Source organism: Mastomys coucha, unplaced genomic scaffold (genome assembly GCF_008632895.1).
Source record: "Mastomys coucha isolate ucsf_1 unplaced genomic scaffold, UCSF_Mcou_1 pScaffold15, whole genome shotgun sequence".
Lineage (NCBI taxonomy): Eukaryota > Metazoa > Chordata > Mammalia > Rodentia > Muridae > Mastomys > Mastomys coucha.
In genome coordinates, this window is record NW_022196897.1 from 96,163,748 (window position 1) to 96,175,824 (window position 12,077).

At 36.0% G+C, this 12,077-nt stretch overlaps 1 protein-coding gene across 2 annotated transcripts in view; it reads right to left on the minus strand.

Annotated features, from left to right (window-relative positions):
* The window catches only part of Ano3 (anoctamin 3), a 337,010-nt gene that overhangs the window by 102,715 nt on the left and 222,218 nt on the right, over positions 1-12,077 (minus strand). For both annotated transcript variants that reach the window (XM_031371327.1, XM_031371328.1), the window contains 3 exons: positions 6,537-6,668; positions 3,302-3,408; positions 809-864 (listed from right to left, as the gene is read on the minus strand). In XM_031371327.1, the coding sequence (XP_031227187.1) occupies positions 809-864; positions 3,302-3,408; positions 6,537-6,668 (295 nt within the window). The remainder of the gene's footprint in view (positions 1-808; positions 865-3,301; positions 3,409-6,536; positions 6,669-12,077) is intronic.

The following is a 12,077-nucleotide window of genomic DNA, read 5'->3' on the forward strand; positions in this document are numbered from 1 at the left end:
CTGTAGATGCTACTTTAGTCATTCAGGGACACCTCAGCTTGCTTCTTAAAACTTGTAGTAAGGCAGTAATCTGACTGGAATTGAGGTAGATAATAGACGAATGCTTTAATTGTGGTCTTGTTTTTGACTTTCAGGCATTCTAAAATTACAAACACAAGACAAGAACTTGCCTTATTAGGAATGATTATGTATTTCAAGCAGAATGGAGCATGGTGTGTTGTGTTGAAACAGAGGGTAACTAGAATGTTGAGCTGCTATCATGGAGTCTTGGATTCCTAAAATGAGGCAAACTGTAGACATGTTTTGGAGCAGAGGGACCACTGTGCAAATAAGAGATGGTAATAGGGTGTCAGTGGACTGCTGCAGGTGTGGGTACCCAGATCCAGATGAATGAAATGATTCAGGCACTGTGACGGTTAAAATGAGAAAAGTCTGTAATGGTTTCAGGCATTTGAAAACTTGGTCCTCAGAGGGTAGAGCTGTTTGAGAGGTTGAAGAGATGTGTCAGAAGGAGGAAATATGACCTTGTGGGTGGGGCTGGAGATCTTACAGCAGCATCCTAGTTCCTTTCTTTGCTTGCTTTTTGTTCACAATGTGAAATGTGAGCCCTCTTCTTGCTGCTCTGGTCACCATCCCTACTGCTTGCTGCCATGGACTGTAGCCCTCTAGGAACTGAAGCCCAAATAAACCTTTTCCTCCATACATTACTCGTCACAGTGTTTGATCACAGCAATAGAAAGTAACCAATACAGTCCAAGAGAATGAAATTCTTTTATTTTACTAAACAGAAAATATTTTTCAAAATTACCTCATGTGGAGGGAATGCTGCTATGTATGAGCCATTATTGATAAGCTTACGGATACCTAAAGAGAGATCAAATAGAGTCAATTACAATAAAGTTTTTTCTTTAAAGCATATATATGAACTCACATGGGACACAAAATTATTTTAAGACTTAAAGTAATTCAAACGACATTCATAGCCATGTCAACCACAGGGACAGTAATTCTGAGAGCCTGGTACTCAGCCTATGTATGTTCTTTTAGTATTATTTGCAAGCATTATCAGTACAAGGTTTGATTCTGCCACATCTCAGTGTGATCTGTGGTGAATTGTTAATTCCCACTTCTTGGGACAATATGAACCAAGAAAACCCTTTTCACCAGCTTTTGAATACATCAAAATTTAGTCAAAGAAGAATTTTCTACTTCCATCATTTTACAGGAAAGACTGTTTCATCAAAAATAAAACAAAACAAAACAAAATAGAAAACATCTGCTTATGCTATGTGAAAAGGTCATAAAATGTCACAGTCAGACTTGTCATCTCATTGAAGGTACATATATGAAGTTTTATTTTTTGAGAATGAGTAGTAAGAAAACTTTCTGAAGAGGAATTTTTGCTATGATATTTATTAATATATATGAAATAAATATGCGTACACCTGAAATATGAATTGTTTATCATAGTGTGAACACAATTATATTAGGTGCTCAGAAAATAATTATAATTTAATGAGAGCTTATCAGAAACTGTTATACAACATTTTCATGTGATAATAAGGACTTGAGAAAATATTCTGTAGATTTTTTAAAACAGAAGTGCATATAAAATTTTCACTTGTATTTTGAAATAATATGTTTTAGCTTTTTTCTATAAATTTGCCACTGAGAAGGTATGGGATATAGAACAGTCAGAGGGTTGATCAGGGTAGGGGAGAATAAAATGTGGAGTGTAAAAAAATAAATCAATTAATAAAGGAATAGATATAAAAATTGCCACTGATAACTGTGCTTAGGAGGAATTTTTATTTTATTTTATTTTTCTGTGTTTATCATATTTTCTGCAAAAGATATACCTTTTATTAATCATTTTTAAATATCATATAAACCTATAATCACAAGTTTCCATTATGTAGGAAATTTTTCAGCTCATACTCTGGGTATTTTAATTTTTGACTCTTCAGAAATTTTCCAATTTTTTTTGGAAAAAGTTTTAGGGTCTATAGTAACTGTTTTGATTGACCAGTCACAAATGAATTGTTAATCAAAAACAATTCAACAACAAACAAACAAACAACCACCAAACCCTGAAGATTCTTCAATATCAAGTAAACATGGAATGTGGATCTCGACACCTGTGCTTTGCAAGCATTATCAGTACAAGGTTTGATTCTGCCATATCTCCATCCTAGCACAACCAGGAAGCACGGTGATAGCCTCCAAGGTTGCCAACATTTAATTTAAAGACATTAGAACATTTAGATAACATTGTTTCCCTCAATATTGCAAATCAGCTTCACAATTAAAAGGTCAACTTATGAATTGGCTTTGTTTTGTTTCTAATTCTGTGTAAGGTTTGCAGTCTTGTTCTAGCTCCAAATCTCCTTTTTTTTTTTTTTTTTTTTTTTTTTTTTTTTTTTTTTTTTTTTTTTTTTGCATTATAAACTGCTAACCCCAGCAAATGACACAAAATTTAATATGCTAAAATAAATGGCAATTTAATAGTCCAGAAATAATCTCTCATAGGTTTCTTACACAGTCTTGTAGGCTTTCCTTTTTTTTTATTTCTATGTATTGAGAAAATGGAATTACATTGGACTAATAGTTTTGTAACTTACTGAATTGTGAATATCTTTCATATTAAATAAGGAGCTAATGAGCTAGAAACTAATTTTAACCTCTGAGTTGAAATTCTGCATCATAGCTGGGCAATGGTGGTGCATGCCGTTAAGCCCAGCACTTGGGAGGCAGAGGTAGACAGATTTCTGAGTTCGATGCCAGCCTGGTCTGTAGAGTGAGTTTCAGGACAGCCGGGGCTACACAGAGAAACCTTGTCTCAAAAAACCAAAAAAAAAAAAAAAAATCTGCATCATAAACTATTAACATAGAACAAATAAGAAATAATTATATAAATATATATTTACAGATAGAGAATTTTTGAAATGTTGGTAATGAGAAAATACATAATTTTTAGTTGTTATAAGTATCTAAAATTATCAATGTAGCATATTTGATACTTCTAATTTTATATTATAAAGTCAAGCTGAACTGTTTCTAACTCTATTTTCATTTAAAACAGCTATTAGTTTGTGATAAATTTTGTTATTATGTATTTATATTTTGATACATTGAGCAAATTCCCTCAAAATATATTTTAATGAAAATTAGCAACACAAAATATTTATAGAATTTGTTTCTAATGTGTTAAACATTTCAGACTGAGAAAGGTAGAAACTTCATTTATTATGCATGTAACATTTTTCTATTTTAAACTATATCTGTAAAATAATGTTCTTACCCACTTTTGATATTCCATTTTCATATTTGGTGCGTTCCAGCATGTGATACACTATCCTACTTCGAGTAGCATTGCTGAAGAAGGTGTCTTTATTGTTTATTATAAAGCTGTTAAGACAAAGTGATTGGTGTTAATATTCAGAGCAGAACACAAAGTGTATTCACTATTTTGAATCCCTGGATTTCTACCATCTGTCTCTATAATCAAAGGTAATACAAGTAAAATATTCTAGGATGAGAGAGAAGTTGTATTCTTTAACACAGTTGACTGACAGATAATAGAAAATAGAATGATTAAATATTTATCTTAGCATCCTCTTTCAGTTTGTAAAAAGGTTTTGGTATTCTTATATGTCCTGTTTATCACAGAATAAAAGTAAGTTCATCATTTACTGGCTGGAGTTTGTGGCACCTCAAGCAATGTTGCTCCAAGTAAAGCACATTAAAAGTTGATGTTATCCCCCATGAGGGAACTTTCCATTCCAGCTTATCCAGTCTTCAGAGCTTAGTGATATCCTATAGTTCTCCTTCCCCCGCCCCTGGATACCCTAAAATGTGTTTGTGTGGGAAGAACAGCAAGGATCCCTGAGAGTGTGGATGATGCAAAAAGCAAAGGGGTATTTCACAATGAAAGAACGGATCTGTTTAAAAGTGTATAATGTACTGGGAGTCTCCAAGAGGTACAACATACTGAATCTCACCAGATTATGAGACTCTGCTTTTAGACACTTGAGCTCCGTACCTGATAAGCCATCTTTTGTTATGCATTTCATCTGAGAGTATTAATTATTTATCCTTCTCTTCCTCCTAACCCCACATATTCAAAGAGCTACTAAACTAAGTAATTTTCCTGATAAATCACTTGTGTCCACCATACCATTTCCATTTTTCTGAGTATCAGGGTTCCTGGCCTGGATTGTGAGATGGCCATATTCCTAACTTCAATTTCCACCTGATTTTATAGCTAGCTGTAAAGTGAGCACATCTTCCTACTTGGATCAGGGCAGCAGCATCTTTTAAAGGATATGATTACCCTTCTTACTTTCCTTCAACGCCTGTCTACATTTGTGCTTCAACATACCCCGACCCCAGTCTTATTTCTGTAGCTCTGGTTCTTATGTCTGATTGCATAATGAATTGTATAATTACTATCACCTTAAAAATCTCATGCTTTCCTGGCTTCCTTTCCTTGGGATTTTTTGCTTCTGTAACAATTGCTCCTCTTTCTTATTATCAATAATGTCTTCACATTCCTAGAGAGGCTCTCCTTTAAAAATGTTTCCCATATCATTTACATTGAATATGGCCCACTCTTCTCCATGATATCTTATCCATGTCTTTCTCAGTGTACAGGTTTTACCCAGTCTTGTTTATCTCGTTCTGCATAGCTGCCCCTATATTATTACAAGTTGAGTTCCTCAGTGTTTAATATTGTGTATCTTCTCTGTATTCAGATATACTAAATTCAGAGTCTTAGTTACTAGAGGCAGCAGAAAGATTTAAGCCTACCACTTCTTAGGCAGGTAAGTTCAGTTTGTGGGAGGTTGTGTAATGGAGGAATTAAGCAGGTGGTATAAGCAAACAAGTAATAAATCCAACTGGTTTCTGTGAAGAAAACATAATAATACAATGAAGTAGTGAGTGATTGGGGCAAGAAGCAATAGCAAGAATTTTCTGATGTGATTTTTCTTAGATAAGGGTGTTTACTAGAGGCAGACTAGTAGGAAGAAAACCACCCTGCAAATCTCAGGGGCAGAATAGATCAGGAGAAGAGAAAAGAGTAATGATTCTGCTGGAGCTCCACTAGAGCAGCTGGACCATAGACACAAGGCTTGAGTAGCTGCATTATGTGATGCCTACAGAAGAGGGAGAGATTCACCTGGATGGCATCATGGTGGCCTACACTAAAAATGATCATAAAGTGAATTTTATGGTAAGTATTAGTGGGACTCTACTGGAGAGGCACAAGTCAGATGTTTTCATGATCCGATTGGTGTTTTTCAAAGACTGAGATGGTTTCTTTAGCTTTCAAAGAATGAGAAGAACATTTTGTTTCCACTTGTTTGGTACAACCACAGGTCTTCAAGATTCTTTGAAGGTTCAACAGAAATCTGATGAAGGCCCTAGGTTTTGAGACCTCTATACATGGGAGTCCATGTTCTGTCTTATCCTCATCTTTCCAGAGCTGGAATTGGAAAGGATAATTTTATGTGCATCTCCAACTTTGGTCTTATACCATATATCGCATACTTCTCTATCTCTGTGTTCACCTTATTTTATTTAGATTTACAATTACTTTCTTTTCTGTACCATTTGTCCAGGGTACCATGAAGGCAGAAGGCATGGCATATGTTGTAATGAACTTTGTAATTCTATTAGTGAGCTGTAGAACCTCAATAAAAATAGTGAGACAAAAGCATGGACAAATAAACAGATATGAAAGAAGGCAAGGAAAAAGAAAAAGATTTGGCAAAGATGGAAATGGGAAGAGAGAGAACAAGAAAAGTGGAGACAAGTAGCCTTCCCCAAAATATTCTCAGTTTTTTTAGATTAATAAAATTAAACCAAATTGCTTAATTGCTAAATTAATTAGTATTATTGTTAAGAGCAGTCCTATTATTGTTGCCATTATTATTTTAAATGAATTATTTTATACCATAATCATCTTTAGAAGATTTATTTTATGTGTATGAATATTTGCTTACATGTATGCATGTATAACACATATGTGACTGGTGCTTGCAGAAACCGGAGATGTTGTTGCATCCCTTTTAACACTGGAGTCACGGGTAGTCGTGAGCCTCCAAGTGTGTGCTGTGTATCCTCTGTAACTGGATTCAGTTGTGAGTCTCCAAGTGTGAGCTCTAGGTTCCCTGTAACTGGAGTCATAGGCAGTTGTGAGCCTCCATGTGTCTGCCAGATACTCCTCTGTTGAAAATATTGGGCACTTTCAGCTGTTGAGCCATCTCGGTATCTCAGTTATTACTTCTAATGAATATTTAGATTACCAGTCTATAGATTAATATTTAATTATTACTTGACATCTGAATCTTGAAATTTATATAGAATCAATTTATGCTTTTTCTAAGTTAAACATAAACTCTAATACAATAATGCATTCTCTGACCTATTTGGTAGCCAATGGGTATATCCCCAGTTATTTGTCTTCTATAAATAAGCTCAGGAAATGAAAACTTCAGATGCATGACATAGGAAAGTGATGAACAAACACTCACTGGTGAATTCTGGCTCTGCTGAAAGGGCCAGTGTAGCAGTCCGACTCCTCCAGCTCTGGAAATGCTGACTTGTCAAGGACCATTGGGTTTTGGGACATCCATTTTTTGATTCTTTTGAAATAGTTTTGCACCCTGGAAAAAAGTCAAATTTCAGAACTAAATAAGGTTATATTCCAAAGCTATGTTAATTTTCTGTTACAGTTTTCTTAAGTATTAGAGAAAAAAATTTCAGGTGTGTAGATACCTACCATGCACACACACACACTACACACACACACACACACATATACACACACACACAAAAACACACAACACATACATATACCGTATACACATACACACTCATGCACACATATTTACACACATATACATGGGTATATGCATATGCACACGTGTATACAGAAACACATACGCACATGTACACATACAATTTACACACAAATCACATGTGCACATATACATATGTATATATAGACATCTACACACTGATATATACATACACATATGTACACACATATACATGTACACACAATGTAGACACACGCATTAACATGCACACTCATACAGGCAAGTACACACACATGTACTCATATACATGCCTACACACCTATACACACCTACACATGTTCATAAATGTGTACATACATGAATGCACATATGTACATGCATACACATATTTGCACACACATGTATATACACATACACATGCTAACATAGAACTCATACACACAAGTTCACACACATAAATCTGTACACATGTAGACATGTAAATACACATACACCTCTACTACACATATACTTAAACCTACCCCACATACACATATACATTATACATATTTGTACACACTCATACACACACACTGACTGACACACACATACACTTCTGCTTTCACACATAAGAAGTGAATAGTAAAATAAGTCCTGCATAGGTGTAAACTCTTTCAGAGAAACAATATTATCTTATATAAAAGTGGCTATTGGAAGAAGCATTTTTTTTTAGAATTTTTTTATTGGATATATTCTTTATTTACATTTCAAATGTTTTCCCTTTTCCAGGTCTCCCCTTCAGAACCTCCCTATCCCATCCCACCTCCTCCTGACTCTATGAGGGTGCTCCCTGACCCACCTATCCACTCCTGTGTTCCTGCCCTGGCATTCCCCTACACTGGGGCATCGAACACCCTCAGGGCCAAGAGCCGATCACCCCACTGATGTCCACCAAGGCCATCCTCTGCCACATATGTGGCCCAAGCCATGGGTCGCTCCGTGTGTATTCTTTAGTCCCCGGGGAGCTCCAGGGGTTCTGGCCTGTTGACACTGTTGCTCCCCCCATGGGACTGCAAACCCTATCAGTCCTTTCTCTAATTCCTCCATCAGGGACTCCACACTCAGTTCAATGGTGGGCTGTGAGCATCCACCTCTGTATTTGTCAGGCTTTGGCAGAGCCTCTCAAGAGATGTGTCATATCAGACTCCTGTCAGCAAACATTTCCCAGCTTTCATAATAGCATCCAAGTTTGGTGACTGTATAGGAGGTGGATCCCCAGGTGAGGCAGTCTCTGGATGGCCTTTCCTTTAGTCTCTGCTCTACACTTCATCTCCATATTTCCTCCTATGAGTATTTTGTTCCCCCTTCTAAGAAGCACTGGAGCATCCACACTTTGATCTTACTTCTTGGGCTTCATATGGTCTGTGATTTGAATCTTGGTTATTCCAAACTTTTGGGCTACTATCCACATATCAGTGAGTACATACTGTGTGTGTTCTCTTGTAACTGAGTTACCTCACTCAGGATGATATTTTCAAATTCAATTCATTTGCCAGTGTATTTCATGATGTCATTGTTTTTAATAGCTTAGTAGTACTCCATTGTGTAAATGTACCATATTTCCTGTATCCATTCCTCTGTTGAGGGGCATTTGGGTTCTTTCCAGCTGCTGGCTATTATAAATATGACTGCTGTGAACATAGAGGAGCATGTGTCCCTTACGTATTGGAGCATCATCTGGGTATATGCCAGTGGTATAGCTGGGTCCCCAGGTAATACTATGTCCAATTTACTGAGAAACTGCCAGACTGATTTCCAGAGTGGTTGTACCAGCTTGCAATATCACCATCAATGGAGGAGTTTTATTCTTTCTCCACATCATTGCCAGCATCTCATGTCACCTGAGTTTTTGATCTTAGGAAGAAGCATTTTTAAAAGGCAACATGGTATATTTCTTAAAGTTGTGTATATGGTGCACTGTAAACATAAATTACTCCCTGACTCTGTATTAAAGTGTGAAATTACATGTAAATGAATATATGTATGAGAACTGAATAGTTTTTATCATTTTTCTTTTACAGAGTAAAAAATAAATTAAAACAGAGGACTGACCTTCTGTTTGATTCTGAAAATCTAAATTCTGTTACTATAACAACAGTTGTTTTTACTTTAAAATACCATGCAGTGTTTCCACAGTGATGATGGTATGCTGCAGGGGATTTTTGGTGACTTCTCTGGTAGAGAAGTCAAAGTGGTAGGAAGAATATAGCTAGACACAAATATAACCTATCATAACATGAGCCTGGTCAGATTTTGAACTTTAGAAAAACATTAAGATAGCAAAAAAAAACAACAAATACTTATTTTAAAAATTAGCTCCAATAAGCTTATGATAGTAAAATTAGCATGAGGAATTTTAAGGAAGAGTTAAATCCTGATGAAAAGCTTAGGATGTAAAAATCTTAATGATTTCTTACCAAGTCAGACCATCACTGGGATGGCGATTATGTTCAGTTTTGGAGGGACTACAACATTTATTTTAAACCAAAACGAACAAGCAGTTTCTGAGGTGTTCAGATGGCTAACTCTCATTATAAAGAAAGCCTTTGAGTTAATAAAATATAATTGTATCTTAAGGTCAATGCAAAGACATGGAGAAAACAATAATAGAGATCAAATTGACTAGCTATTTAAAATTCAACTTTACTTTTAAAAGACAATGGAACATGCATATTAGATGAACAATGAGAGCTAGATTTGCCAGTGTCTGAAACTAGACAAAACAGTTCAATGCTTGAGCTCATGTTTTCTGCTCTAAGGATGGGAATGGATCTCATTCGTCCTACAGCAACAAGGGGTCAGAACAAACCAAAGAACAACTCCAAGGACACGTGGATAATGTAGATGAACTGCAGCACCCAATGGCTCATGATCTCTGGCTGAATTAAACCAATCTAGAAATAAGAAAATGTGTAACATTTATAGATGGACCTTAACACCTTCTGTTATTAACAGGAAATAAACACTATTACATTTAGACTTTCACAAACATATTCTCAGAAGGAAAAAGAGTCTCAGATGGTGAAATATTTTCAACCCTGGATTTGGAACCAGAGTCCATTTATTTCATTGATTAATTTATTTCATTGTTCCTCGTTTAGTTTTTTCACTATTAAACAAACATCTTGAGAAACAGACAGATAGTAGAAACGATGTAGTATGTGTTCAAATAGTCACTGTAATAAGGTGGAAAATGAATGTTGTGTTATTGTTTATGCTGCTTAAACCTTGACACCAACACAATTCATCATGTTATCAGCATCCATACGTATTTAACATATTGGACATCTTTTCAATGGTGGGTTTGCTGGTAAAAGATGAAGATTACTTCTAACATAGTCTTAGTGCTTTTATTAAAATATGGGTGGAAGGTAAGACAACTCTCTGGAAATAAAAATAAAGATCAAAGTGCTCAGAGAATAGGACTAAAAGGCAAGTTGCTGAAATATCTGTGAAGGTTTTGGATGGGACTGTGAATGGGGACCCTAAGGGAGTCAGTTATTTCCTCCCATCTACAACACTGGCTATTTCTGTTCTGTCTTCCTTGCAGGTTATTTTGACGACACTTTAATATTAGAACATGAAAATGCGTTGTAAATGAAAATTAAATCTCTGCAATTATAGTGCCTTAGTTATTTCCTCTAAAGGTGCCTAGAGATATGCTGCTTCTCAAGGCAAATAAATGCCCAGACATTATATATCCATAGTGTTTACTGGCCAGAATTATCTATGCACAATTATTCTTTTTCTATTGCAAGAGAAAAAAGCATTAATAAAATGTGCACATTTGATATACATTTTACATGTTGTACTATTTTAACTGATTGTGCCTAAAAATATTGTAAACATTGATCATTTATGCCTGACTTTTGTATACACAGAATTTACTTTTTTTTCCCTCAGAATTTAAATTGAAAGAAAAATAAGAATCAATTTTTCTTAAGTGAATATGTAACTAACTATAAGCAAGGAACAGGAAAATTTTCCTTCCATTAGATGGTGATGCTGTATATTCTTATATGACCTTTGCTTTTTTATCCCTATCCTTCACAACTCAACTCCATGAAACAGAGAAACAAAGGAACCTTTGCAACAAATTAAATGTTAGGGGACAGATTTTTCTTAATATTTCATATACCTAAATTTTATAAATGTAAACAAAAAAGTCAACATAAACTATCACAAAACAACGTGATACAGTGTTCATTTTCTCAGTTCACTTCAAAAGTTGAGCACGATAGAACTAAGACCATTTCACAACTGTCTGTTCATATTTCAAATATGCTAGTGCGTATATCACAGGATTTTCCCTGCCCAATTATGTTAGTGCAGAGGAGGCCTGTGATTGGACAGGGGAAAGGGAGTTGCAGGACAGAGAGTATCTCAGGGGAGAAAGATAGAGGAAGATAGAAGTGGAAGTGAGGACACAAGCTCCACTATGTTCATAGCAGCCTTATGTATTTATGTATTTATGTATTTATTTATTTACTTATTTATTTATTTAGATATTTTGTTTATTTACATGTCATATGATATCTCCTTTCCTAGTTTCCCCTCCAAAAAAAAACTCCAAAAAACAACAACAAGGACAAACCCGTTTCCTCACACCTCCCTCTGCTCGCCACCCTACCCTCTCCGGCTTACTGGCCCTGGCATTTCCCTTCACTGGAGCACAGAACCTTCACATGACCAAAGGCCTCTCCTCCCATTGATGACAAACTTGGCCATCCTCTACTATACACATGCTGCCAGAGCAATCAGTCCCACCATGTGTACTCCTTGGTTGGTGGTTTAGTCCCTGGGAGCACTGAGGGTACTAGTTAGTTTATATTGTTGTTCATCCTAAGGGGCTGCAAACCCTTCAGCTCCTTCAGTCCTTTCTCTAGATCCTTCATTGGGGACCCTGTATTCAGTTCAATGGATGGCTGTGACCTCTACTTCTGTCTTAGTCGGGTACTGTCAGAGCCTCTCCGGAGACAGCTATATCAGGCTGGATTGTCCTTCCTTCAGTCTCTGTTCCATAGTTTGTCTCTGAAACTCCTTCCATGGGTATTTTGTTCCCCCTTTTAAGAAGGAATGAAGTGTCCACATTTTTGGTCTTCTTTCTTCTTGAGTTTCTTGTGGTTTATGGATTGTATTTCGTGTTTTCTGAACTTCTGGGCTAATAACCACTTATCAGAGAATGCATACCATGTGTGTTCTTTTGTGATTGGG